Raw genomic sequence first — 26,404 nt, 5'->3', positions numbered from 1 at the left:
CCAGTTGCTTTCTCAACCTTTTTTTTTTTTGGCTTTCGTTTGATTTTTTCCTCTCCAACAAATTTGCAACAAAACCAACAACTTCATACTACGAGATTAAAGACGATAAATAGGCTGTATTTCTATATGTATATTAATTTTAGAAAGAAGGAGCAATTCCTTCCACGATTTTGGTGTATTCATGGATCTTTTTCTTGATGTCAACAGCGCCAACTTGTTGTCGTTGTTTGGACTTATCAATTTTCTTATTGAAAATCTCTCCGGTGTAGAAAGCTTTCCATTGAGAATCAGGTAAGCTTATTGAGCCACGGCATCTTTCGAAATACCATTTATTGACGGGGTTATTCTTTCGAGACCTCCAAATCAACTCGTTCGAATGCGATTGTAAAATAACTTTGAAGATAATATCAGCAAGACCCGGTAACCCTTGGTTTTTTTTGGCAATGGCAAACTTGTCGAGATATGCAACTTTACCTGAAGAGAAAGCTGCTGAATCTGTTGAGTCATCGATGTTTTCCCAAGTGATTATTGCAGCGCCGTCGTAGTCACCAACGATAACGATGGTGGCAATGGATTCGTTAATTCTTTCGAAATAAGTTGATGCGTTCAACTCTTTGCCAAAAGAATCGTTTATTAGATGAACCATTCGGTCTTTATCCACCAAACCATCCTTTACTAGGTTGTTAAAAGTAAATTCTCCGATATAATTGTCGGCATCAAGAATTGTGACGTCAATACCCTTTTTCAATATCGAAGTTGAAAGTTGCGGGGTTCTTCCTTGGGATGAGGGTAACGACGAAGATATAACGGCACGATCAGTTAGAACATTATATATGATTGGATTTAATTGATCATTATTGATTGACATGATATGCGGAGTGGTAATTATACCTGTAGTATCGTCACGACCAGATTTGCTTGAGGCTAAGCTAAGAATATTATTCATGGCTCTTAAGTTGGATACATGTAAATCACGAACATCTGGATCGATGAAACCTATGAACAATTCAGAAACGATATCAGAATACTCTTGAGATAAATTTATGAAAACATGACTGGTTTGATTTCTTTCAATCGAAGGTATACCACCAATTGGATCAATCATCACTACTTTCTCAATGGTTAATAAATCATTTCTATCAAGTAAAGACGAGCATAATGCATAGAGTAAGTCATGGGAATTTCCCAGTGTCTGTAGACTTGACTCTGAATCGTAAACAATTGGTTGAACCAAAGGAATTATTCCTTGATATAATGGTATCAATATCAGTTCTAAACTATCTACTTTAATTTCACCATGTGAATTCCTTGAAAAAGTGGACCTCAACATCGAAGTTTTCAAATCATGGAAATCATCTTCTGGTTTACCCAAATGATTCATTATTTTATTAGTTTGGTTTATCATATATGATTCATTATGAGCAAAAGTATTTTTGGGTAGATGATCAAAATCTAGCATTATAATTGGAGAAATTCCAAGATGAACTAACCTTCTAAATGTTTCTGCAATTTGCTTCCAGGTGTAGGCCAGGATATCCGGGAACTTGATCTTGAATATGGCCAACCTTAAAGGTATCTTGGGTAGTTTAGTATCTTCATTATCATATATATTAACAAATGGATTTTGCTTGTTGAGAAAACGATTTATAAATAATTCCCGTTGATTATCTCTGATATTTAAAGAATTTTCGTCACTTTGAACCTTACCAAAAGTTATTTCAGCAAAATCAAATTGATTTTGATATTTACTCAAATATGTTTTGGCTTCCCTCTTTGTAGTAGTTGATTTCAAAATTGATAAGATGAGATTTCGTTTCGCATTGGTGACAATCTTATGAGTTTTGAGATTTGATATGAACTCCCGATTTAAACTCTTCAATTTACTCATAGCAATACAAGGATCCTTCTTCTTGGGGACTTCAACTCAGGAATATACTGTCAAATCCAGTTGCCCCAGTCTCTGCTCAGTTCGTTGAGGGAATAAACAAAAAAAAATTGTCCACCCAAGCACGACTACTACACGAATTGTAGATGGAGCTTACTCTTCTTAGTTATCCATATCTTCGTCCTCGTCCGAGTCTTCGTAGTTGTTTGCGTTTGTAGAGTCATCCTCTGGTTTCAGGGTATCGTGGAGTTGTCTTAGTTTGTTCATGACAGTAAGGACAAACGGACGTAATTCATTGATTTCTAGCAGTGACAACCCAAGCAACTCGATATTCGATTCATTCAACTCTTTCAAGCCTCTGCGGGATTTCACAAGTCTGATTTCACGTAAGTCTTGGATTATCGACCGTAATTGGTGTGACGGATCAGCTAAATCATCAGCAGCTTTGGTAAGCAAAATTTTGGAAACTTCAATCCAGTTACTTGGTAAGTCACTGAACCTATACGGCGTTTTCAATTCGTCTTCATACTTTTCTTTCAAATAAGCTACATTCATCCATTCTGGTGGCACGATATTACACTTATCTTGGGATTTCAAAATGAGAGCCACCCAAATCGGAACTCGTTCTCTTCTCATACCTCTTAACGCTGGAATCGTAGTCTATATTTTGGTTAGTATCTTCTCAATCCATTCTGTAATCAAATCAAACATACTCCTATCAATTCAATCTTTTTCATCGAGTATCTGGGTAAAATTGTAATGAGCTCATTTTCGGCAATAAACTTGATCTCTGAGGGCATCAAATTGTTTTTCAAATGAGCAGGCAAAACCATTTTCCACTATTTCTTCCTGCCACTATATAAGAGTATCGCTTGAGAGTGCTAAATCAACTTATAAGATGACTTGGGTAACTTCAAAGTTTGATAAAGAAAGGTTATTCATTTTTTTTTTCAATAAAAAAAAAAATTCAAAAGCGACGCGTTTCCCAGTCGTTTTTGCGATTTACTTTACAGACTTGAGACTCAATACATATATTCTATGTACAAAATAGAGGTATAGTGCTATATGTTGGTGATCCAGGTGAAGGCGTCGTTGAAGATCGAGTCACGGATGTGTTGTTCTCCGTCTGTATTACCAGATTCGCCGTAAGAATGACACACAATGACCCCAAAACAGTTGATTATATTTCTAGATAATCGGCCATCGTCTTTCTGGAAGATTTTCTTCTCCTTCGTTTTGAGTCTGTCCAAGTCTCGGCTCGTATAGCTGGAGGCATGTTGTCTGTTGCTTGAAGGAGTGGCTCGCAACTTATGGTGGGAGGAATCGTAGGGAGAGAAGGATATTGAAGACGCCGACGATTGCATTGGGAGACCATTAGGGTAGTTCACTTTCTGTGCATATTGTTCATCTTCTATGATGGAATTTTGGTGCTGGATAGAAGACGAGGTAGATGTTGGAGCCTGTTGCTGTGATAATTGTTGGTGTTTAAAGTCCTCGTAGATCTTTTTCCGGGCCATTAGCACTGGTAAAATGATAACGTCTCTGAATGCAAGGAGTAAGATATTTTCAATTTCGATATCAAAGGAGTTTTGAGGATCGGTGTTATATCTTTGGATTGAGACATTGTAAATATAGCTTTGGAGTGGATAGAACATATTAAGGATATTAAAACGGATGGTATTATTGAAGTAAGACCACTGTTGGCTAATAATTTCCCAATCTTTTTCTAGTGATTCGATTTGTTCAAATTGAGGAATTCTGTACTCATCTATACTACTATAGTTAGTTATGGTGCTTGTTTTCCTTGGTGCTTGTTGTCTGGCTTGAGCTTGATAATCTTTTTGGAACATGATCATGCATCTATAAAAAAATGTAAGTAAATCTTGGGATATTTCTCTAATTTTAAAGTCATCCAAATGATCTTCGGAAAATTTATCAATAAGGGGGAAAGCATTGAATGATTGACTAGTATTATATTTTGAGCTCGATAATTTTTTCAATTTTTCTCTTTTACCAGGTGATTTATTTTCGGTATCTGATAGAATGATCGGTCCGGCCGGGGTAGTAACAGAGTTTAAATTATCATTTATGTAGTTAATTTTAATAAAGTTTGCAACGTCTTCAATTGACATTGCTAAATTAGGATGGACTTTCCCATTCAGTAACCGTTTTTGTTGGGAAGGTAAAAACAAAGGACTAGTAATTGTTAATAAATTAGTGAAAAATTTAGCATTACTTTTCCCAAAGTCAATTAAATATCTTTCAAAATATTCATCGTTATTTGATTCGCCATCGTTTGATATACCCAACCCTACTTCATTATTATGATGTTTATGAAGTTTATACAGTAGAAATTGATCCGTGGGAACCATCAATTTTCTATGAATATCAAGAAATGAAGTATGTTCATTATTTTCGATGTTTTCAACCGAGTAATCAGGATCGGTAAAATTATAAATCATGGCAAATGAAATATCAGATATAAATGAATTCGAACTATTTGAAGATAGTCCCACTGCAGTTCTGTTGGGATTACTACTTATTGATTGGTTAGGGGCTAGGACTCCTTCGTCATTTAATGGATTTAAAGTTGGTGGGTCATTATTCATCTGAGTGTGACTATGCGATCTATGAAATAAGTTATGGAAAGTTGTTGTCACTGGAGAATTGACCGAAGGTTTCCTATTAGACGATAATTTGGAGTTTGGATTTAAATTTTCTTCCAACAGGGGATCAGTCAAGATTTTTTTAGGAACTTTCAAGCCATGATGACCACTGGTTTGAATATTCAACTCCGGTTTACTGTTGGTTGATTTATTCGAAAACCTCAACTTGTTCATGTTCTTCTTTGATAACTTGAATAATTGTTGCGATGAGTTTTTACGAGAGCTATCGTTATTGGGGTCCGACGATGCAATGCCCGAGCTTGATCCTGACGCCGAAATAGAAGCAGACCCTGACCCTGACCCTGACCCTGACCCTGATCCGGCAGAGTGGCTGCGAGTGAGAGTAGCTGTAGAATCTATGTAGCTGGGATCGAGAGACGTGTCTTGACTGTTATTCCCGTGGGTGTAGATGAAGCTATCATCATTGAATTTAATCGGTTGTAGGTATTGCTGCTGCTGCTGCTGCTGTTGTTGTTGTTGTTGTTGTTGTTGTTGTTGCTGCTGCTGCTGTTGTTGTTGCTGATTTATCGTAGAAGTCGACCGATTCTTGGTGAAAAACCTCACCAAAGGATTTGACCTGACATTCAAGGTATTGATACTCGAAGCGGATGAAGCATTTGTACTCTGTTTCTTCAACGTGTTGAACCCAACGCTTGCCACCAGCGCCGCGGGCCCGGTGTTCTCGTTGTTGGTGCTAGTATAGGCCAAGGTATTGGTCGAAAAGGAGCTATCGTTTGCATGGGAATAAAAGTCGGTATTATTGTCTTGACTTGGGGACGTGGCTGGGTTCATGGGCGTAGAGTTTCTGTTATTCGAGCCTGGAGTCTCCATAGTCCTGTCATTGGATCTTATTTCGTAAGAGTGTCTTCGTGCTTCCATCGAAGCGGAGGGAGTGATAAGCTGAAGAAAGGGTTGTACTAGTAGTATCTGTTCCCTAATTATTTCGGTATTATTATTTTTTTTTTTTTTTTTTCTTTAAAAATGAAAAATTTTCCAATTTTTTTTATTTGTGAAAGTTTTTTTTTTTTTTTGATTTTTTTTTTTTTTTTTTTTTTTTTGATTTGTTAGCGCAGAATCAACCAATTTTTTTTCGTTGTTGTCTTCAAACTGAACACCTCTTAAGCCATTGGCGTAGGTATATGGATATTGAGACTAGCATTGGTCAATATGAGTTTTGTTGAAAAGGGAATTGAAAGTTTCAAAGAAGGAGATTACGTCAAGGCAATAAATTTCTATTCGCTTGCGTTGAAAAATTCAAATAAACCCTCGTCGATACTATATTCTACTCGAGCCAAAGCCAGTTACTACAGCTACTCGAGTGGCGGGACCGACCCCGAGAGTATTGGAGCGGTGAAGTGGAAGAAGATTCTGAGTGATTTGGAGTCGGCATTGAAGATCGATCATGAAAACTTGGATGCATTATATCTCCAAGCATTAGAAAAAGTTTACGGGGACCAAACTCCAGAAACCGGGTTGAAATCCCTTTACAAAGTATACGAAAAGTCTATCAATTACCTGGGGAGATACCAGAAAGCATACATTTTACCTCGAGATATCTACTTAAGTATCTTGGAGGTGAAACATAAAATAGTTGATAAAAGATTGAAAGACAGTGTGCTCAGTTGCCATGGGCTATTTCAGAGACTAGTTCAATACGTTGAACATGATTATCACAAACAACTAGATGAATATGATTTGAAAAAATTGGATAAAAAATCATTTGATTATGCAACCACAAACTTATCTCTTAAATACAATAAGGATATCAAGGATTTGGTGGCGGTATTCGAAAACAACCATAACCATGCCTTGATCAAACCCCCAATAGATGATCATCCCGACCATCTATGTGATCCAATATCTTTTACTTTATTCATGGACCCGGTCATCACCCCCTCGGGCCAGTCTTATGAGAAATCCTGGCTCTGGAACCACCTTGAAAAATCCCAAACCGACCCTTTCACCAGAGAACGCCTAACAAAGAAGCAATGCTACCCCAACCTTTGCTTGAAAAGCTGTGTGGAAGAGTATATCGAGTCCAATAGAATTAGCTAGCTTATTAGTAGTCTTACCATGTGGTGCACGGGTCTTTAAACATCGGCCATTATTTATGTTTTGCACCAATTGAGTTACCTTTTTGGTGATGAATTTTTCACAACTTCAACTTCACAAAGCATTAAGTAGTAAACAGAATAAACAAAACAAACAAAGACCCACTACTTGAAGCAAGCAAAAGGTAAACAGCAGGCCCGCTCACCAGGCAGATGAGAAGAGCGGTTAGTGATTGTGTAGCAATGGTACAAGAATAGGCAGAATCATCCAAAGGTGATATTGCAATGTCAACTAGTAATTGATTTAATATAATTAGTTTTTGTTTATTTTTTTCAATTTCAAGTTTTATTTCAATTGTTCTTAACTGCTTCAGGCTTACGGGGTGAATCTTGCGTTTCTATATTACTTGTTTAGTTTAATTATAAAAAACTTATTTTATCCTAATAAGAATCTTTTCTTTAAAACTACTTCTTTTAAGTGTATCATTCAAGAGATATGTCGAATCCCTTTGATGATGGTCCTTTCAGGGATCAAGATGAAGGACATCCCTCTTTACCAAGTACCGCTTTCACTAGTGACCGTTCTTCTCCCAAAAAATTTTACCAAATAGATCTCGATGACGAAGAAGATGAAGAATCAAACTTCATGGCTTTCCCACAATCAACCCAACAACGTCCTCAACAGCAAAGACAACAACCAAAACAGTCTCCAAATATCTTCTCTAGAAGTTCTAGAGCCCATGGAAGAAATCCAAGTACTCATCTTCTTGACTCAACTCCAAATTTGCAATTCAGTCCCTCTATTACTGATACTTCTGATTCCACTCCAAGAGCTCAATTCACTTCGAGAGAATCTCCAAGAAGACAAAAACAAACCGAAATGCTCATGAGTGATGATCTTGATGATGATAGCGATTTTTTCTCTGGTTCTCCAAGACGTTCCGCTTATCAAGGTTCAGTTGCTGGTTCTCGTTACGGTAATAACCCCGGCATATTTAATACGGCTGCTGATTTGAATAATTCAGTTTTTGGTTCTCTGTACGGTGGTGGCGCAAGATCTATTCATAGTTCTTCTAGAAGTGATCGAGTTTTAGAGCCTCCTCAACCAATTTTTTCTCCAAGAACTTATGCTGAAGCTAATCCTTACGATGATGATGAACCTGAGGATGATGATGATGCTACCACTGCCCTTAATGATTCAAGAGAAGAAAAAAGAGTTGCCATTGCTAAAGATGATTATGATTATGATTCTTACCAAAAAGAATTTGAAGCAGCTTCAACCATTTCTGGTAATACTTATGCTAGAGATTCTTATGCTGATGATGATTATGTTGAGTCTATTCCCGGTGGTACTTTCAGTGATAGATCTAGTGATATTGATCGTAATATGATGGATAATATTGATAATGAATATGTTCCTCATAGAGCTAAAACAGTTACTAAACGTAAAGTTAGATTGGTTGGTGGTAAAACTGGTAATTTAGTTTTAGAAAATCCAATTCCTGATAAATTAAAACAATTTCTTACTAAAACTGAATCTGAACATGGTGAATTTACAAATATGACTTATACTGCTTGTACTTGTGAACCTGATGAATATATTGGTGAAGGTTTTAGTTTAAGGGCTGCTAAATATGGCCGTGAAACTGAAATTGTAGTTTGTGTTACCATGTATAATGAAGATGAATTTGCTTTTGCTAGAACTATGCATGGAGTTATGAAAAATGTTGCAAATCTTGTTAAAAGACCAAGATCTACTGCTTGGGGTAGAGATTCTTGGAAAAAAGTTCAAGTTATCGTTGTTGCTGATGGTAGAAATAAAGTTAATGAATCTGTTTTACAATTATTAACTGCAACTGGTTGTTATCAAGAAAATTTAGCTAGACCTTATGTTAATGATCAAAAAGTTAAGGCTCATTTATTTGAATATACTACTCAAATTTCAATTGATGAAAATTTAAAATTTAAAGGTAGTGAAAGATCTTTATGTCCAGTTCAAGTCTTATTTTGTTTAAAAGAAAGTAATCAAAAGAAAATTAATTCTCATAGATGGTTATTTAATGCATTTTGTCCAATCTTAGATCCAAACGTGGTTGTTTTACTAGATGTTGGTACTAAACCTGATGATAATGCAATTTATAATTTATGGAAAGCTTTTGATAGAGATTCAAACGTTGCTGGTGCTGCTGGTGAAATTAAAGCTATGAAAGGTAAAGGTTGGCTTAATTTAACTAATCCATTAGTTGCTTCACAAAATTTTGAATATAAAATGTCGAATATTCTTGATAAACCTTTAGAATCTCTTTTCGGTTATATTTCAGTTTTACCAGGGGCTTTATCTGCTTATAGATATATTGCTTTGAAAAATCATGAAGATGGTACTGGTCCATTAGCTTCTTATTTCAAAGGTGAAGATTTATTGAGTGCTCAAAAGGATAATAAAAAAACTAATAGTAAAACTAATTTTTTCGAAGCAAATATGTATCTAGCAGAAGATAGAATTTTATGTTGGGAATTAGTTGCTAAAAAAAATGAAAATTGGGTTCTTAAATTTGTCAAACTGGCTACTGGTGAAACTGATGTTCCTGAAAGTATTGCTGAATTTTTATCTCAAAGAAGACGTTGGATTAATGGTGCATTTTTTGCAGCTTTATATTCTTTACGTCATGGTGGAAGAATTTGGAATACAAATCACTCTTTTATGAGAAAGTTTTGGTTAACTGTTGAATTTATGTACCAATTTTTCACCCTTGTATTTTCATTCTTCTCCTTGAGTAATTTCTATTTAACTTTTTACTTTTTAACTGGTTCTTTAATTTCAACTAAGCATATTGGTCATAATGGTGGTTTTTGGATTTTCACAATTTTCAATTATCTTTGTATTTGTTGTCTAACATCCTTATTTATCGTTTCAATTGGTAATAGACCACAAGCCTCAAGAACAATATTTAAAACATTGATTATATTATTGACAGTATGTGCATTATATGCATTGATTGTTGGTTTCTTTTTCGTTTTCAATAGTATTAAAAGTTTTGGTATGGGAGATTCTTCAACCTATGTCTTTGTTAGTATTGTTGTTTCCTTATTATCAACTTATGGTCTTTATACATTAATGTCCATTTTGTATTTGGATCCATGGCACATGCTTACTTGTTCAGTACAATACTTCTTGATGATTCCTTCCTATACCTGTACTTTACAAATATTTGCATTTTGTAATACTCATGATGTATCTTGGGGTACAAAAGGTGATAATAATCCTGAAGATGATAAAAAAGACAAGTATACAATTCAAAAAAGTGATGAAGGTGATTATGCTGTCGTTGTCGATGTTAATGTCGATGAAGTTTATCTCGAAACTTTATATAATATTAGAACTAAAAGAGCTAATAGAAAAGTTTCTGAAGCTGTCACTCCTGAATTCCAAATGGAAGGTGAAGATTATGCTAAAGACGTTCGTACTAGAGTGGTTTTAATCTGGTTGATGTCAAACTTGATCTTTATTATGACTATGTTACAAGTTTATTCTGCCGGTGAAACCAAAAAGAACTTATATTTGGCCTTCATCTTATGGATGGTTGCTGTTTTAGCTTTATTCAGAGCCATTGGTTCTTTTGGTTATCTTATCATGAACTACGCTAGATTCCTCGTGGAATATAAACATAAATTCTTACATAAAAAGAAAGGCTATGCTTCTCCAACAGATAACCTTTTGAACGAACCCCAAGATAAATCTGTCTAGTCTCTTCCTTTTCACTTCTACTTACTTTATATTACTTTACTTTTGATCTACCCCTTTTCATTTCCTGAAAACCACTCGCTTTGATATTTCGCCCCGAGTGTTTCCCATTCTTGTTTTCTTCTAATTCATTTAATAATACCCAACTATATAAAATCATATAAATATATAAAATCATACAAATATAAAAAAATCATATAAGCATTAGTAAAACACCCGTGCCTTTTTCCTTATTTTGTGCAGTACGGAGCTGAAAAGAAAAAATGTTTTGTTCGATTTCAAGACATAAATGATCATATCATCACCCAATTTTCGTTAATAGATACTATATCAGGAGATTATATTGCAGAAATCCATATCGAACTAGCATAGTATTGGATCAGAAACATGGTGGCTTTGCAAAGAAAGAGAAAAGAGGATTCACCTCAAGCAAACGGAGCCAAAAGAACCAAATCAGCAGCTACCTCATCTTTTATTTTACATTCATATTCAAAGTTACCAGATGTTAACGAATTTAAGTCAGCAAAGACCCAACCTTTGGATGTATTTGTATGGGGTACTGGATCTATGTGTGAATTAGGTTTAGGGCCTAGTGCCAGTACCAAAGAGGTCAAGAGACCAAGATTGAATCCATATTTGACCAGTGAAAAAATTGGTAACAAAGGTATAGTTGATTTTGCCGTTGGTGGTATGCATGTTTTAGCATTAGACTCTGATAATGGGGTTTGGTCTTGGGGTACTAATGATAGTAAGGTTTTGGGTAGAGATACTAGTGGAGCTAAAGAAGTTTTGAAAGATATGGATCAAGATGAATCTGAAGATGAAGATGGTGATTTGAATGAAGCTGAAGCTACTCCAGGTTTAGTTGAAAATTTACCCAAGTTGGCCGATGACGTTAAAGTTGTTCAATTGGCAGCCACTGATAACTTGAGTGCTGTTTTATATAGTAATGGGGATGTTTATGCTTGGGGTACCTTCCGTTGTAATGAAGGTGAATTAGGTTTTTTGAAAGATATTAAAAAACAAGTTACTCCAAAGAAAATTACTCAATTGCACAATGTTGTTCAATTGGTTGCTGGTAAAGATCACTTATTAGCTCTTGATTCTAAAGGAATTGTTTATGCTTGGGGTAATGGACAACAATACCAATTAGGTCGTCGTATCTTAGAAAGACACCGTTTAAGCTCTTTAGAACCACAACAATTTGGTTTGTATAATATCAAATATATTGCAAGTGGTGATTTCCATTGTTTCGCTATTGATCATAACGATAAAGTCTTTGCTTGGGGATTAAATCAATTTGGTCAATGTGCTTTAACTGATTCAAATGGGGAATTAGAAGATGGTTCTTTAATAACTAAACCTACTCTTATTCCTAGTTTATCTGATAGAAACATTGTTGAATTTGCATGTGGTGAGCATCATACTTTAGCTTTAACTTCTGATGGAAATGTTTTAGCATGGGGTCGTTATGATATGAAAGAAATTGGTATTCCTAAAAATGAATTACCTGAATCCACTTATAAAGATCAACATGGTAAGGAAAGATCTGTTCCAGTTCCAACCGTTATTCACTTTGGTAAGAGAGAAAGTAAAGTTAAAGCTAAAGCTATTGGTGCTGGTTCTCATCATTCTTTTGCCATCACTGATGATGGTATGGTCTATGCATGGGGTTTTGGTGATACTTATGCTCCAGGTTTAGGTCCATTAGATGGTGATGTTGAAAAACCAACCAGAATCGTTAATACTGCCACCAAATACCACGATATTCAACTCATTGGTGCTGGTGGTCAATTTTCTGTTAGTGGTGGTGTTAAAATCACTGACGAAGATAAAGCAGAAGACAGATTAGAAAAATATGAAGAAATTGATGAATAATTCTTTTAATTTCAGCTTTAGATGCTTCGCCTTAAATTATATAGATTTAAAAAAAAAAAATATTTGTAAATTATAGTCTCTTAATTTTAATTTTTAAAAGTTCCATTTTGTTTTATTATGTCAATTTTTCCATCTTTAATGAATTTTATATTTTAGCCAGGTTCTTCATGTACTATCTCAGGTCAATTATTAAAGTTTTGCTACATTTCTATTTTTTTTGCAATTTTTTACAAAACCTTTTTTTTTTTGGCACCAAGTTTGTTTCTGAATCAAGTCTTATACCAAAGTGACAATATTCAACAAAATGACGTTTATGGCGTTTTAAATTTGCTTGATTTTGCAATTAGAAATACCAAAAAAATTTGTCGAAACAAGTTTCAGCTGCTAAAATATTGCATACTTTCTATATCTAAAATACGTGCATGCTTTGAATTTTGCAATCTAAGAACTATCGAATTCAGCCTTTTAGTCTTGGAAAACAGGCAATAAGCTGAAGGATGTGATGAAATAGTTACAGTAAACCCCATAGCTTGTTATACGATCAAAAAGGCAATATTATATATACTATAAGTTATCGGGCAGCATAGCATTTATCGATTATTTTCCAGTAGTTGAGCAAAGAAGGATCAAAAAAGAAAAGAATTGAGGAGTAAATCATTCCGTTTCGGTTATTTCCTGAATTCTATGTAAATAAGTGTGAGATTTTAGAACTTTGGTGATTTTTTTAATTTTTATTTCTTATAAAATCCTATGCACATTTTATTTTGCAACAAAAATAACTGTTTTCATCTCTAATTACCCTGGTGCAATGAAAAAACATTTAATTATTTGATTTAAAGCTATTTTAAATAACTTTATTTTTTGACAAACATTTTAAGGCAATGAAAATAGAGCACATGAGGATGCCTGGAAAGGGGCAGGTCTTCAACAAAGCGACTTCGTGGCCAAGTTGGCTAAGGCGTGAGACTGTTAATCTCAAGATCGAGAGTTCGAGCCTCTCCGAGGTCGTTTTAATTTTTTTGGCAAAATACATCCAAATGAATGTACGGGTCTTTATGAATAATTTTCTCTTTTTTTGAGAACTAAAACCTTTTGCTTTTTCAAGCTTCGTTTCAACAACAATTCACCACTATTATAAACTACAAAGGGGTTTAACTAAACAAATTGAATAAGTGAACAACAGCTGCTGTGTTATTATAAGGAATACACTGGAACACTTGAGAGAAGGAAGTTGTTGGAATAGACAAAATGTATAGTACAGCAGCTGCGCAAGCAGCAGCCCCAACAGCAGCACCACAGGTGGCAGATCAAGTTACACCACCAGTGCAAGAAGTACACCCTGCAGATGCAAGTGGAGCCAGCTCGAAGAATAAGGCTTTGAATGATAGACAGATTTACCAATGGATATCCGAATTGGTATCAGGTACCAATCGAGAACGAGCATTATTAGAATTGGGTAAGAAAAGAGAACAATACGATGATTTAGCTTTAGTTTTATGGAATTCATTTGGGGTAATGACTGTTTTATTGGAAGAGATAATTTCTGTTTATCCATTTTTAAATCCTCCAGTTTTAACCGCATCAGTTTCAAATAGAGTATGTAATGCATTAGCTTTACTTCAATGTGTTGCGTCAAATGTTCAAACCAGAGGTTGGTTCTTAAGTGCCAACTTACCATTATATTTATATCCCTTTTTATCAACTAATGCAAGGCAAAGATCTTTTGAATATTTGAGACTTACTAGTTTAGGAGTTATTGGAGCTTTAGTTAAAAATGATACTCCTGAGGTTATTAATTTCTTATTAACAACTGAAATTGTTCCATTATGTTTAAATATTATGGAAATATCATCTGAGTTATCTAAAACCGTGGCCATCTTTATTTTACAAAAAATTTTATTGGATGATCAAGGTTTATCATATATATGTACTACTTATGAAAGATTCCATACCGTGGCTTCAGTTTTATCTAAAATGATTGAACAATTAAGTACTACCACTCAAGCTTCCCAACAACAACCTTCTAATAGCTCTTGCAGATTATTAAAACATGTGGTTAGATGTTATATGAGATTATCTGATAATTTAGAAGCTAGAAAAGCTTTGGCCAACATTTTACCTGAACCATTAAGAGATGGCACTTTCTCTCTCATCTTACAAGATGATATCGCCACCAAAAGATGTTTGGCCCAACTCTTATCCAATATCAACGATCAGCAATGATCCAATATCGACCAATGATCCAATATCAATGATTAACAATGAATTTCCATGTCTTCAGCTTCTTTTTAAATAAAATTCTTGTATAGTATAGTATAGAACTTAAAACTCTCTCAATGTATATTAAGCTTTTCTCTCCATCTCTATCAAGGACCCTTCTGTAAGTTACTTTTCTATCATTTATGACTATTAGAAAGAGTACGGAATTTTCAGCGGTACGGGTGTATAGTTCAATTGGAAAGAAAAAATTAGTCCTAATTCCATCTTCCCATGAAGATTTTTTAAACCAGCTTTAAAACAAGGAGGTCTTGTTTGATTACTTTGAATATACAAATAAGAGATAATGTCCTCAACAGACAAGTCTCATCAGTTCACCCATTCTAACTCCGAGAGAAGAGCGTCGACCGTGTACGGCTCGGTGGGTAAGCAGGGCTTATTTCTTCCTTCAGACTTTATTCGTTCTCCTAAAAATTCAGCAATTGATGCTGACGATAACGAACCTTTGGCATACGCTGGTTCCAATGCCTCTGCTTTTGCTGCTACTGAAACCGCTCCTTTGTTGGGAAGCTCTGCTGGAACTTCTAATTTGAAAGTTCGTCGTAAATCCAGCATCTCGAGAGAATTAATAGAACAAGAAAGGGAACTTTTAAAAGATAATAAGATTCCTATTGCACATGATGATGATGATGATGAGGTAGCTGAAACTTTTGAAAATGCTGTTTCATCTCATAAGATAAGTTCTACTACTGCATCTATTGAATTAAAATCATTGGTTAAATCATCAATTCCATTAGTTTTAACTTTTCTTTTACAAAATTCCCTTTCAACAGTTTCTGTTTTCACAGTGGGTCATTTAGGAGCAGTTGAATTAGCAGCTGTTTCTATGGGTGCCATGACTGCAAATATAACTGGTTATGCTACAATTCAAGGTATCGCTACTGCTTTAGATACTTTATGTCCACAAGCATTTGGTGCTAAGAATTATAGATTGGTTGGGGTTTACTTACAAAAATGTACTGCCTTAATCTTTGTTATTATGTTACCAATATTAATCACTTGGTTGTTTTTCGGATATAGATTAATCACTCTTATTCTTCCAGATAAAGAAACTGCAAAATATGCTGCTGTTTATCTTCAGTATATTACCCCAGGTATTCCTGCTTATATACTTTTTGAATGTGGTAAAAGATTCTTGCAAGCTCAAGGTATTTATCACATTTCAACCTACGTTTTATTATTCGCTGCTCCTTCTAACCTCTTGATGAATATTTTCTTCGTTAACCAGTTAGGGTACTTAGGTGCCCCAATGGCAGTTGCTATAAATTACTGGCTCATGGCAATAGGATTATACATTTGTACCGTTTATTTTGTCAAAGCGGAGGATACTCCTTCTCAATTACATCCTTTGATTTGCTGGGGTGGTATAGACATCAAAGGTGCATTCAAAGCTTGGGATAAATTGATATATCTTGCAATTCCCGGTCTTATCATGTTGGAAGCTGAATTTTTGGCTTTTGAAATTTTAACTTTAATGGCTTCCTATTTGGGTACTATCGAACTCGCTGCTCAATCAATTGGTTCTACAATGGCATCATTGACATACCAAGTTCCTTTTGCTATTGGAATTGCTTCTTCAACCAGAATCGCTAACTTTTTAGGTGCCGGTTTAGGTGAAGCTGCTAAAAAATCAACTCAAGTTGCATTAAGTTTTGGTTTACTCATTTCAGTCTTAAACTTTTCAGCTTTGTACTTCTTCCAAACTCCAATTGCTAAACTTTTCACTAACGATGAAGTTGTTATCTCAACAGTTAAAAAGATCATGTGGTTAATTGCTCTTATGCAAATTTCCGATGCAATGAATGCTAATTCTGCCGGCTGTTTAAGAGGACAAGGTCAGACAAAGATTGGAGGTATTGTCAATTTATTTTCATATTATGTAGTAGGAATTCCTTTATCCATATATCTTTCGTTCTACTCTAAATGGAAGGGATCTTTACATGGTCTTTGGATTGGTTCCACAGTTGCTTTAACAATCATTGGGGTTGTTCAAAGTTATTATGCCTTATTTGCCAATTTTGACAAGTTATGTGATGAAGCTCACAAGAGAACTTCTAGTCCTGCTGGCCATGTCTGAGCAAATTATTGAACTATTAAATAGAAAAAAAAAATACGCATCTATATTTGTCAGAGACTTCACATTAGATAATGAATACTTATTTATACTTTTTCTTCATGACTGTAAGGAAACATTTGTTTCTTTAAATTGTATTTCGCTTCTACGATCAAAACCTGTTCATTCTAATATAATATTAAAACATTAATTATCTAAAAATACACTTTTCAAAATGACAATGACGATTTATTTAATTTAAAAGGCATCTATCATAACCGCCTCTTTCACTGGTTCAGAAGTGAGTCTTGGCTTACCAGCTAACAATTCACGTCTGATTTCAGGTCCAATGGCATGATGAAATCTTTGTCTAACGGTTTCCAAAAGGAAATCTCTTTGATCATCAGTTATATCATTCTTATAACGTTGGGCAAACGACAAAAAGGCCTTGTGCCAAACAACTGGTAAAGGTGGTAAGTTATCCTTTTTATTTGGTTGATTATCTTCTTCCATCATATTATCATTTTCTTGTTGAGCAGCTCTTCTGAAACGCATAAAATAAAACACAAGCTCATCTAAAGTTTGATATGGTAAAGCATATTTTTTTTCAATTAAAACTCTTATGAAAACTGTGGTTGGAGGTTTGAAATCTCTTTGAACTAATTGAGTTAATGCAACTGAAGAATGTAAAACTGGAACAGAAACTTTAGCTAATACTGATGCAGCAATAGTAGCTTCTCTTACTGAACAATGAGAATCAACCAAGGGTAATAAAAATCCTTTGAAAAATGCAGCTGGCTTATATAAAGATTTTTTCAATGCTCTATAAAGATGATAATTTAATGAATGATCTTCTGAATCTTCAATAGAGGTTCTGAATCTTTCCAATAAAACAGATTCAACAAACTTTTGGGCTTCATTAGCTTGTAAATTGGAAACAAATAATTTTGTGGCTTCATATACTGCATGAGGAGTCCATTTTTCAGGATTGGTAACGTATAAAACATCTTCCCAATTTTTCAACGATGGTAAGACTTTGAATAACTTTGGAAGTTTACCATGAGTATAAGTAGACAAAATTTGACCAATTTTTTCATATGCCATAATCACCTTAGGAGGTAACAAAACGGCATCTTCTGGTCTTCCACCGTTTGCTTGTTGCTCTTTAAAAGATTCTTTTTCTTGAATTTTAGCTAAAATCTTATCAGCTAAATTTATAGAACCATCGTTATTGGAGCTTTCATTATTTTGAAAGTATTTTTCAAACAAAGCTGCATCTTTTTCATCAATTTGCACATCTTCTTCATCGTAAAGTTCTTCCTCTTCTTCTTCTTCAAGATCAGAGTATTCTTCATCTTCACTTTCTTCGTTGTCTTGAGTTCTGAGTGATTCAGCAAAACTTGGTCTACTTTCAACATGGTTTTCTTCGGCATCCAACTCCTCTTGCTGTTCTTTTGCTAATTGCAAAATCTTTCTTGAAGTGGCTGCATCCAAATATCCTTCTTCTTCTTCCTTACCATTTGATTCGTTATTTGATCTTGGGGTCACCCTCAAATTTCCTCCTTGACTGGAGATATCTCTCATCAAGGGGTTATGACGCTGCTTACCCTTGCTTTCAGAAACTGATATTTTACCCATCGTCTATCCTATCGACCTTTCTGAGCCTGTAAATGGAGTCTATAGCTTGTATTTGATATCTCCATCTCATCTAATCTTCTGATGAGGAAAAAAAAATCAGTAAAAAAAAAAAAAAAAAAAGTCGCGCACGAGCTCATAACGTTTCTAGTTTAGTCTATGTAAAATAGCATATCATTAAATATAAACTAGTATATAGTCATAAGGTCATTGGTTCAAGGAATATATAGAGGAGCTAAGAGCCATGTTCGTAGTTTATCTTGAGAAAAAGAGAGGAATAAACCAATTCCTCACCGAATAAGTCGTTGATCGGAAGATATCTGTAGCCAGTTTTTAGATCGAATAGTCTGGAGACAAAGATCCCAAGAGTAGTAACTTCTTCTGGTTTTGAAGACGATGAGGAATTGACAAGAAGTCTAATGAAGACTAACTCGTTTCCGCTGACGATTTTCCCACTGAAAGTCGAATTCCAAATCGGATTGAATCCGTTTTCCGAGACCATTGGGGTTTTCAGAGTACATGAATCAGGATCCCAAAAGACGTTTCGGGCTCCAATGATTTCAAAAGTGATGAAAGGGTTTATGGCGAGAACGGTATTTTTCGGTTTCGGGAGTTGATGTGCACTTATTATTTCGATATTAAACTTATACTCTTTTGTATCTTCCATTGGATGTTTTTCTGATTTTAGCAATGGTTTTCTTAGATTAAGAGGTTTATGTACAAAACCCTTTTTACGGACTGATTCAAACATGGCCTCATTGATCTGTTGACCCAAATCATAAGTTTGCCAATTAGTAGCTACCATTTGAGAGCCATGGGACCAGTATTGTATCGGAATGAAATTCGAAGACCGTAGTCTCATTTTGGAAGGATATATTCTCATGAAATATTTTCGGTTGTGTTTATCTATTGAGGACTGCTTGACAGGGTCTTTCAACATGCTGTTGAATGACTTTTCACTCAAGGAGAAACAATGGTTAAATGTTTTTGATTCGGGTAAGGAAAAATTTCGAAACTTGATACCTTGAAGATACACCCCCAAGTCACTAAGTTGGTCAGATATTTTAGCTCCTTTTCGTCTCCTTTTTAAACTAGAAAAAGACGATCTTCTGCTTGGAGTCGTTCCATTATTGGTGCTATTATCTTCACTGAAGGACGTCGTAGTGCTGGTGGACATAATATTGCCAATATCATTCCCCACAAGGTTTGTAAAAGGACTGGTCTTCTTGGCTTTGACAAGTATCCTATGTTTCAACTGCAATGGAGTTGGAAGCGAATTTGTGTCGTCAAGAGGTTCGGTGATTAAAGTCTCTCGCAAAATATCTTTTAAACTTTGAACAACTTTCAATTGGTTTTCTATGGAGCAGTTGATTTCTAGACTGATAATTAAAGGATAAGGCGAGGTAATGAAAGCGTATTTCTTGATTGCTTTTATCACGTTTTCAAATGAAATCTCGGTGGTAAAAGTATGCCCATGACTTACTATGGGTTCACTTACCAGGTCCCCCAATTCATCGTTTGTACCGTCCCAAACGTCTATTTCCACGCATCGACATCCCCTGTGTAATGCCTTGATATACCCTTCCACTGAAGAATCTCCAGCAACTTGACGACCCATTAAGTAGGTATTATGAGATGAAGATATGAAATACTCATTTAAAGGATGATCAAAATAAGATTCATCAGAGTCAACATCTTTGAAGGGCGTATTATATTTTGATAATAAATAATTGTTAAGATTTTCCGGTACCCAAAAATCATTTGATGTCCCACTGAACTTCCTAAAAATTTTAGTCAAATTTTCGTTGGAATAGGATTCATTTTGAACTTCTAAACTAAATTTTTTGAAATGATTAATGTACATCACATGCGAGAACTTATCACAGTAGTTTTGCCAAATATAATTAATGTCTTCTCTTGTTTTCAAGATAGAAACGAATTCTTTGAACTGTTCAAAATTTAAGCAAGTGGTGGGTGAGGAAGTAAAATTAACATTTTTTGAAACAGGTAGCAGAGAAGATTGTTCTAAAGCTTGAGCTTCAAAGTGACAAGAGTCATCCTCTGAAGTCTTTTGAGATTCTAATAAGTTAGTGGTGGAAGAATTAGATAACAAAACACGATTGAAAATCTTCTCCAAATAGTTTGGATTTATGTTAATGTTAAGCCTTTTCAGATATTTCAAAATATCATTGAAACTTAAGAATTCTTTAACTTGTTTGTCTTTCTCCTCGATAGCCTTCCCCATAACAATACTTTTCTTCAAATCATCAGCGTCTTCATAATCAATGAAAAAATTTCTAGTCAAGTCGTTTTTCAATCTAGTGGCAATTTCTATAACTGCTACTAGTTTTTTAAAATCGTGCTGGGTATCTGCAATAACATGTAAAGTTTTCAATTTTTTCTTTTTATTATCATAGTATATCATTGAAAGCCATTGATCTTCAAATTTCTTGGAAACATGAAGCTCTTCTCTGTAATTAGAAGCGTCACTTTGATAAGTGATACTTTTTATTTCGTCTATTGAAAATTCGTAGGTTTTTGACTTCAGAGTATGGGAAGTTGAAGGCATAAGTAGTCTACTGGTAGAAGTAAGCATCGATGCCGACGTTGGAGCACTTTTCCAGGAAAATAAAAGACTATGGGGATCGAAGTTAATGTATATTCTCTTCTTTGATTTATGGGAGAATTTAAGTAAGGGTAGACCTTCATTTAAAAACACAGAAGGGATTTTCAAGTGATCCTTATTTTTGATTTGGGAAAAATTCGACTCGTTCTCTAATGATGATGTTAAGTTACTTTCAATGCTTCTTCTACGATTTTCAGTACTAGGACGCCGACTTTCTGGATTATTGGTGCCAGCACATGCTTCATTTGAAGACGAATTTGATGCACCAAGGGGCATGCTTGGATTATCTGATTGCTCGAAGGTATGTTCATTATTAGCAGGCACTGAAAGAGTCGGTGGTGTTGGTGGAGTGTTAGCCAAAGGAGGTGGAGAAGGAGAAGAAATGGATTCATTCAAATCTTCACTAGATCTATTACTCCCTCCACTCAAGATCTTCTTGAGAAAATTGGTTTTACTCGAAGGAGTGCTATCATTACTGCTCGAGCTTCCTATCTGGTTGCTTTTATCAGAGCCTCTTAAATTATGATAGATACGTGGAAGGTTTGACAGAATTGGTGATGAGCTGATTTTTTTAATCGATGAAACTTGAGGAGAACTTGATTCACTACCTCCACTCATGGAATTCGAAGCTAGCAAGCCTGATGTAGATCCTCTATGATTGGTATTAGCCTTAGGAATATCCATCGAAGAGTCTTGTTGTTTGCTGGATCTTTATCTGGATTTATAGTCCATAAGGATATTATATAGTTTTCAAATGACACAACTTTAGCCAGTTCCAATAGCTCAATCACAGACACATGTATTCCAAATTTCAACTAAGCTTAAGCATATAAAGAACAACAGAGTATTCTTAATTATTGTAAACGTGTTGTTAAGAAGATGTAAAGCCTAAAGCTGCTTGAAACTCGCTGCTTTTCAACCCCAAAAGAAAAAAGAGAAAAAAAAAAAATCACTTTACGACTTTGATCTTTGCAACAAGAATGAAGCTTAAAGGTAAAAGACGAAGAGCGTATGTTCGAGGAAAGAGGGCTACACGGTTTGGCGTAGAATTGTAGTACTTTCTGCCTGGTGATTTGGCACCCAAAAAGGCTTGTGTGGGGGGACAAAGTTTTACAAAGGGTATTGTGATCTACTCGTCAACCAGATTTAAAGTTTTGAGTAAACTTCCCCGGTGAATCGACGGATTCGTAATCTATATGTATGATTAAGTCTATAAAGTTATTATAATTCAACGGTATCATCTAATCTAACGTCCATTTTAGCAGTTGACTGTAAATATTTTTTCACATCGTTGACTTCATAATCACCACGATGGAATAAACCAGCACCTAAAGCAGCATCGATACCGCAATCCAATTCAAAAACTTGTTGGAAATGTTCTGGTTTCCCAGCACCAGAGCTAGCAATAACTGGAATTGAAACTTGTTCTTTTATTTGACTTAACAATTCGAGATTATAACCTTTATTTGAGCCATCGTTATCGATTGAGTTTAGTAAAATTTCACCGGCTCCCAAATCTTGACATGCAAGACATAATTCAAGAGCACCAAGCTCGTGGGTCTTTCTACCCCCTTGAGAAGTGACTTGATAGTAACAGTATTTTTCTCCATTTGGCCCGTAGTTGGAAGGATCTTTGATTTCAATTGTTTGCATGCTTGTTTCTTGGGGTGAACTCAAATATTTTCTTTTTGGATCAACAGATATAACCACTGCTTGGACACCAAATGTAGATGAGATAGATTCAATGGAAGTCTTGCCAGTCTTTATCTTATTGTTTGCATAATAGTTTTCTGCGATGGTAACTGCATCTGAACCAATACTTACTTTATCAGCCCCAGAGCGGAAATACAAATGGGCAACTTTTACTGCAGGGTATTCTTCACCAGTAACTGGATCAACTAAGTCTTTAATACCTCCTCCAACGGTTAAAGGTACGAAAATGTTTTCCGCAGCTTTACTTAAAACTTGCAACATTGGTAAATCTTTAATTGGTGAATTACGGAATGATGTAATGTTTAAAAAAGTGACTTCATCTGCTCCTTGTAAATAATATCTAGTTGCTAATTCAACTGGTTTTCCCAAGTTTCTCACCTCTTCTTTCCCATCGCTTCCAGATTCTCTAACATTATATTGATCACCTTTAGTAACAACCAAATCACCTTGGTCGTTGGTTCTAACGTCCAAACAAGCAATTATTCTTCTTGATAATCCACTCAAGGTAGTTTCAACATCGTCTTGATGGGTTTGAACATCACTTTCATTAACTTGAGAATATTTCGACCCTTCTAAAAAACTCTTCAATATTTTTAAACCAGCAATACCTGATTTTTCTGGATGAAATTGAGTTGCAAAAAAGTTTTTATACGCTACCGATGCTAGGAATACTTCTGAGCCGTATCTAGCATAAGCAAACTCCCAACCTTCTTGACTTGCTTTCTTAATAGTATTAAAGTCTTCTTCATTCTTTAAGATTGCTGCGTATGAATGAACAAAATAATACTTATTAACCAAATTCATCCCGTACAACGATTCCTTTGCTGATAATTCTTCTCCATTTTTACCGGTAAGTTTAGTAATACTATTCCATCCAATATGTGGAATTGACTTTAACTGGTTTTTTTCAACAAAGACTGCATCTTTTTTATCAAATTTCCGTAAATTTAATTCCAAAAAATTCAATCCGTCAATACCTTCACTTTCTTCACTACTACTTAAAAGTGATTGCAAACCAACACAGATCCCCATCAATGATCTACCACTCTCAGCGTATTCGCGAAGTGGTTTACTCAACTTTCTTTCATGCAATTCTTTAACAAAATGCCCATAATTACCTACACCTGGAAATAACAATTTGCTGATCTCTTTATCGCATTCATTGAATTCTTTCAAGTTATGGATGTACTTGATATCGTAACCACCGATTTTTTTGATGGCATTTGCCAAAGACTGAAGGTTCCCACTTTCAACGTCAATGATATGAACTGTTTGAGTCATTCTACCTATTCAACTTAAGATAAAGTAAAAGATCTATCTTCTCCATGAATTTTTTTTTTTCAATTTTTGTTGACTCTTGTCGCACTATGGGTTTGACTCATTACTTTTTTTTTCACTACACAAATATAAGATTGCAAAAAAGATACTGCAGTAAGTACCCTGCGATATACAAATTCTAAATCTAATTGTCTATTAATTATGTACATAGGGTTGTTTGAGTAGCGACTATTCAAACAAAAAGCATAAGTTAAGTCATGATAGTGTTGTGTGTGTAATAATACAAAAAAAGAAATGAATATAAAACTATCACTTAAAAAAAATCAAGATTCAGTTTTTTCGGCCTTGATGTAATAGTAGTAATGAACCCCATCACTTATAGCTTCCAGCTTAGTATCATCGAGACCGTATTTCTCGGCAAACTTGTCAGTTTGTCCAAATATTTCATTCATAGTTAAGGCCACATGCCTGACAAGATAACGATTTACTTCAGTAGCCGAGTTCAAAAGAAGCACAGTGTATTTTAAGTTCTTTGTTCCGAAGACAACGTTGAGTTCTTTTAATAAAGTTCTGGTGAATTTAGGAATCAAATTAAATTTGATCAATAGATCAACATCCAAATAGTCCGATGGATTAATGGTTTTATTTTCATCAGTATTTTGACTAGCAAAATCTTTGGCTGCTTCATTTTGCAATTTACTTATATCCCTGATATCATTAAGAGCAAGTTTATAGATGGGTAGTTCCAATACTCCACCTACCTTCAAAATACGATAAAATTCTCTCAAGACAATTTTATAGTTCAGTGGAGTGAATTGTAAGACTGGATCGGCACTATGGATAGCATAAAAAGTTTCCAGTTCTATTGTTGATAAAGATTTTGAATAGTATTCAAAATTTATAGGTTTATGGCTATAAGTAGTCAGAGGTTCGGCGATTTTAGTATGTGCGTATCTTGGAGATTTATCATCAATTTGACGGTGTAAATTAACTAAATGTTTGGATTTGAGTCCACGGTAATAGTTATAATCATTCTTAAAGTTGAGATGTTTATAGAAAGTTTCAAATAATTCTGCATCTGATTCTTTGAAAGAAGTAATTTCCAGTTGGGGTAAATTTTGCTGATGATTATAATAAGCCTCATAATTGTTGATCAATTTCTCATCTTCGGCATATATATTGGATTCAAATACTCTAATGAAAGGAATTGTTATTGATAAAAACCACAGAAATTGGGCACTAAAATGAATATTATAATTCAAAACTTTAATAGATTCATATTTTTTCAAAGTTAAATGTAAATGGAACAAATTGAATAATTTTTTTGTAATTCGACTTTCTAGTAAAGAATTATTTTTCAATTTAGTAATGATATGAATATGATACTTTTCGAGTAAAATATATTCATAGGAAACTTTAGTTATGGATTGTAATAAAAGATGAACAATAGTTGATGAATTTGTCATTTCATCACCACTATCTTCTCTTTTCAAATGATAAAGACCAGCTTGGATTGTGTTAAAAATTTCCTTAATTCTATAGTGATTTTTTGTAATATCATCCAAATCATCAGGTTTCGTTGCTAAATCTTCCAAGTTCGGTAAGTTAAGAATGTATCTTATATAATTGACAAAATTCACTTGAACCAATTCTTCACAGTTGACAATAGTATGTTTAGAAGATGCTTTTGATTCCAAATGGATTAAACGACGAAGAAATGAGCGGCAAGACAATAATTCATAAGCTAACAAGGCTTCATAAGATCTGATATCTTCCGTTTGATTGAAATCATAATTCTGTTCCTTCAAATATTTAGTCCTTACATGACGCTGTATAAATTTCATTAAGGAATGGTGTCTAATTTTAGCAAAATTAGTTGGATCATTAGTTTGATGCTCTGATAAAATATCAAGAAAGTTATTAAAACGAAAGATTTGAAAAGCTGGCGATAGCAAATTTTTTTGTAATCTTTCGGGACTATTCAAACCTTCTAAATCAATTAATGGTTTAAATTGAGGAATTTTATAAGAAAAATAAGAATCTTGCTTTATTGAGGACATTCCGAAAGGAGATTTTGGTGAATCAGTATTTGTAAAAACCAAAGTCCCACTACTACCAGAATGACCTTGGATTGTTTTGGAATCATCCGTTTCTTTTACCGTATTAGCATTGGAAAAAGTATTCCCTGGCAGATTGGGAGAATGCAAGGGGCTTTCTGATTTGCGGTTGCCATAACTATTATGAAAAGACAAATGATGTTTTGCTTTATCATGTAAGAAAGGTGAGGATAATCTTCTAGTGAAACGAGATTGAGAAGACGAACTTTGTTTTGAGCTAGGACCAAAGCTACCTAAAGAAGAGTTACGTCTGAAAACGTTTGATGATGAACCAGAAGAATGGGAAGATAAAACTGAAGATGAGAAAGAATTTTGACGAAATTGATTATCATCTTGAGGAGATACCGAATTGGAATCAAACGAGCCACTAAAGGGAGAATGAGGTTTGTGGTCATTAAAATCTGGAGTGGGATTTGAATCCAGATTATGAGACCAAGGAGAGGTACTATTCAGGGAATTTGGTCTTGGTTCTGAGAATTTAGC

The 26,404-nt window shown here is 34.7% G+C and overlaps 12 protein-coding genes and 1 non-coding gene across 13 annotated transcripts; 6 read left to right on the top strand and 7 right to left on the bottom strand.

The window, feature by feature from the left end:
* Positions 1 to 139: 139 nt before the first annotated feature.
* On the bottom strand, positions 140 to 1,888 carry ARG2 (acetyl-CoA:L-glutamate N-acetyltransferase; the record flags this gene model as incomplete). Its single annotated transcript, XM_020218363.1, has 1 exon — positions 140 to 1,888. One exon carries the CDS (start codon positions 1,886 to 1,888, stop codon positions 140 to 142), a length of 1,749 nt encoding a protein of 582 aa, XP_020077700.1.
* A 159-nt stretch (positions 1,889 to 2,047) lies between these two features.
* PSF2 (DNA replication protein) lies at positions 2,048 to 2,718 on the bottom strand (the record flags this gene model as incomplete). Its single annotated transcript, XM_020218421.1, has 2 exons — positions 2,048 to 2,545; positions 2,599 to 2,718. 2 exons carry the CDS (start codon positions 2,716 to 2,718, stop codon positions 2,048 to 2,050), a joined length of 618 nt encoding a protein of 205 aa, XP_020077699.1.
* Positions 2,719 to 2,901: 183 nt separating this feature from the next.
* On the bottom strand, positions 2,902 to 4,091 carry HYPBUDRAFT_152021 (uncharacterized protein). Its single transcript, XM_020220801.1, has one exon. It carries the CDS (start codon positions 4,015 to 4,017, stop codon positions 2,947 to 2,949), a length of 1,071 nt encoding a protein of 356 aa, XP_020077698.1. The 5' UTR covers positions 4,018 to 4,091; the 3' UTR covers positions 2,902 to 2,946.
* A 1,627-nt stretch (positions 4,092 to 5,718) lies between these two features.
* HYPBUDRAFT_4720 (U-box-domain-containing protein) lies at positions 5,719 to 6,606 on the top strand (the record flags this gene model as incomplete). Its single annotated transcript, XM_020223450.1, has 1 exon — positions 5,719 to 6,606. One exon carries the CDS (start codon positions 5,719 to 5,721, stop codon positions 6,604 to 6,606), a length of 888 nt encoding a protein of 295 aa, XP_020077697.1.
* A 492-nt stretch (positions 6,607 to 7,098) lies between these two features.
* On the top strand, positions 7,099 to 10,347 carry CHS1 (chitin synthase; the record flags this gene model as incomplete). The annotated part of the gene is made up of 1 exon (XM_020223449.1): positions 7,099 to 10,347. One exon carries the CDS (start codon positions 7,099 to 7,101, stop codon positions 10,345 to 10,347), a length of 3,249 nt encoding a protein of 1,082 aa, XP_020077696.1.
* A 384-nt stretch (positions 10,348 to 10,731) lies between these two features.
* On the top strand, positions 10,732 to 12,363 carry HYPBUDRAFT_135005 (Ran guanyl-nucleotide exchange factor; the record flags this gene model as incomplete). Its single annotated transcript, XM_020219560.1, has 1 exon — positions 10,732 to 12,363. One exon carries the CDS (start codon positions 10,732 to 10,734, stop codon positions 12,220 to 12,222), a length of 1,491 nt encoding a protein of 496 aa, XP_020077695.1. The 3' UTR covers positions 12,223 to 12,363.
* Positions 12,364 to 13,156: 793 nt separating this feature from the next.
* On the top strand, positions 13,157 to 13,230 carry HYPBUDRAFT_t69. Its single transcript has one exon. It is a non-coding gene; the product is annotated as a tRNA-Asn (tRNA).
* Positions 13,231 to 13,432: 202 nt separating this feature from the next.
* HYPBUDRAFT_120108 (CCR4-NOT core subunit) lies at positions 13,433 to 14,581 on the top strand. Its single transcript, XM_020219232.1, has one exon. It carries the CDS (start codon positions 13,471 to 13,473, stop codon positions 14,443 to 14,445), a length of 975 nt encoding a protein of 324 aa, XP_020077694.1. The 5' UTR covers positions 13,433 to 13,470; the 3' UTR covers positions 14,446 to 14,581.
* Positions 14,582 to 14,747: 166 nt separating this feature from the next.
* HYPBUDRAFT_152019 (uncharacterized protein) lies at positions 14,748 to 16,651 on the top strand. Its single transcript, XM_020220800.1, has one exon. It carries the CDS (start codon positions 14,786 to 14,788, stop codon positions 16,574 to 16,576), a length of 1,791 nt encoding a protein of 596 aa, XP_020077693.1. The 5' UTR covers positions 14,748 to 14,785; the 3' UTR covers positions 16,577 to 16,651.
* A 67-nt stretch (positions 16,652 to 16,718) lies between these two features.
* ENP1 (snoRNA-binding rRNA-processing protein) lies at positions 16,719 to 18,253 on the bottom strand. Its single transcript, XM_020222935.1, has one exon. The coding sequence runs from the start codon at positions 18,188 to 18,190 to the stop codon at positions 16,811 to 16,813; it is 1,380 nt and encodes a 459-aa protein (XP_020077692.1). The 5' UTR covers positions 18,191 to 18,253; the 3' UTR covers positions 16,719 to 16,810.
* Positions 18,254 to 18,422: 169 nt separating this feature from the next.
* Positions 18,423 to 21,089, bottom strand: PLC1 (phosphatidylinositol phospholipase C; the record flags this gene model as incomplete). The annotated part of the gene is made up of 2 exons (XM_020218457.1): positions 18,423 to 20,212; positions 20,306 to 21,089. 2 exons carry the CDS (start codon positions 21,087 to 21,089, stop codon positions 18,423 to 18,425), a joined length of 2,574 nt encoding a protein of 857 aa, XP_020077691.1.
* Positions 21,090 to 21,991: 902 nt separating this feature from the next.
* HIS7 (imidazoleglycerol-phosphate synthase) lies at positions 21,992 to 23,812 on the bottom strand. Its single transcript, XM_020220799.1, has one exon. The coding sequence runs from the start codon at positions 23,805 to 23,807 to the stop codon at positions 22,035 to 22,037; it is 1,773 nt and encodes a 590-aa protein (XP_020077690.1). The 5' UTR covers positions 23,808 to 23,812; the 3' UTR covers positions 21,992 to 22,034.
* Positions 23,813 to 24,127: 315 nt separating this feature from the next.
* Positions 24,128 to 25,864, bottom strand: HYPBUDRAFT_155695 (uncharacterized protein; the record flags this gene model as incomplete). The annotated part of the gene is made up of 1 exon (XM_020222140.1): positions 24,128 to 25,864. One exon carries the CDS (start codon positions 25,862 to 25,864, stop codon positions 24,128 to 24,130), a length of 1,737 nt encoding a protein of 578 aa, XP_020077689.1.
* Positions 25,865 to 26,404: the final 540 nt, after the last annotated feature.

This window comes from Hyphopichia burtonii, assembly GCF_001661395.1.
Source record: "Hyphopichia burtonii NRRL Y-1933 unplaced genomic scaffold HYPBUscaffold_2, whole genome shotgun sequence".
Lineage (NCBI taxonomy): Eukaryota > Fungi > Ascomycota > Pichiomycetes > Serinales > Debaryomycetaceae > Hyphopichia > Hyphopichia burtonii.
The sequence above is the reverse complement of the archived record's forward strand: the minus strand, read 5'-3'. Positions and strand labels throughout refer to the sequence as shown.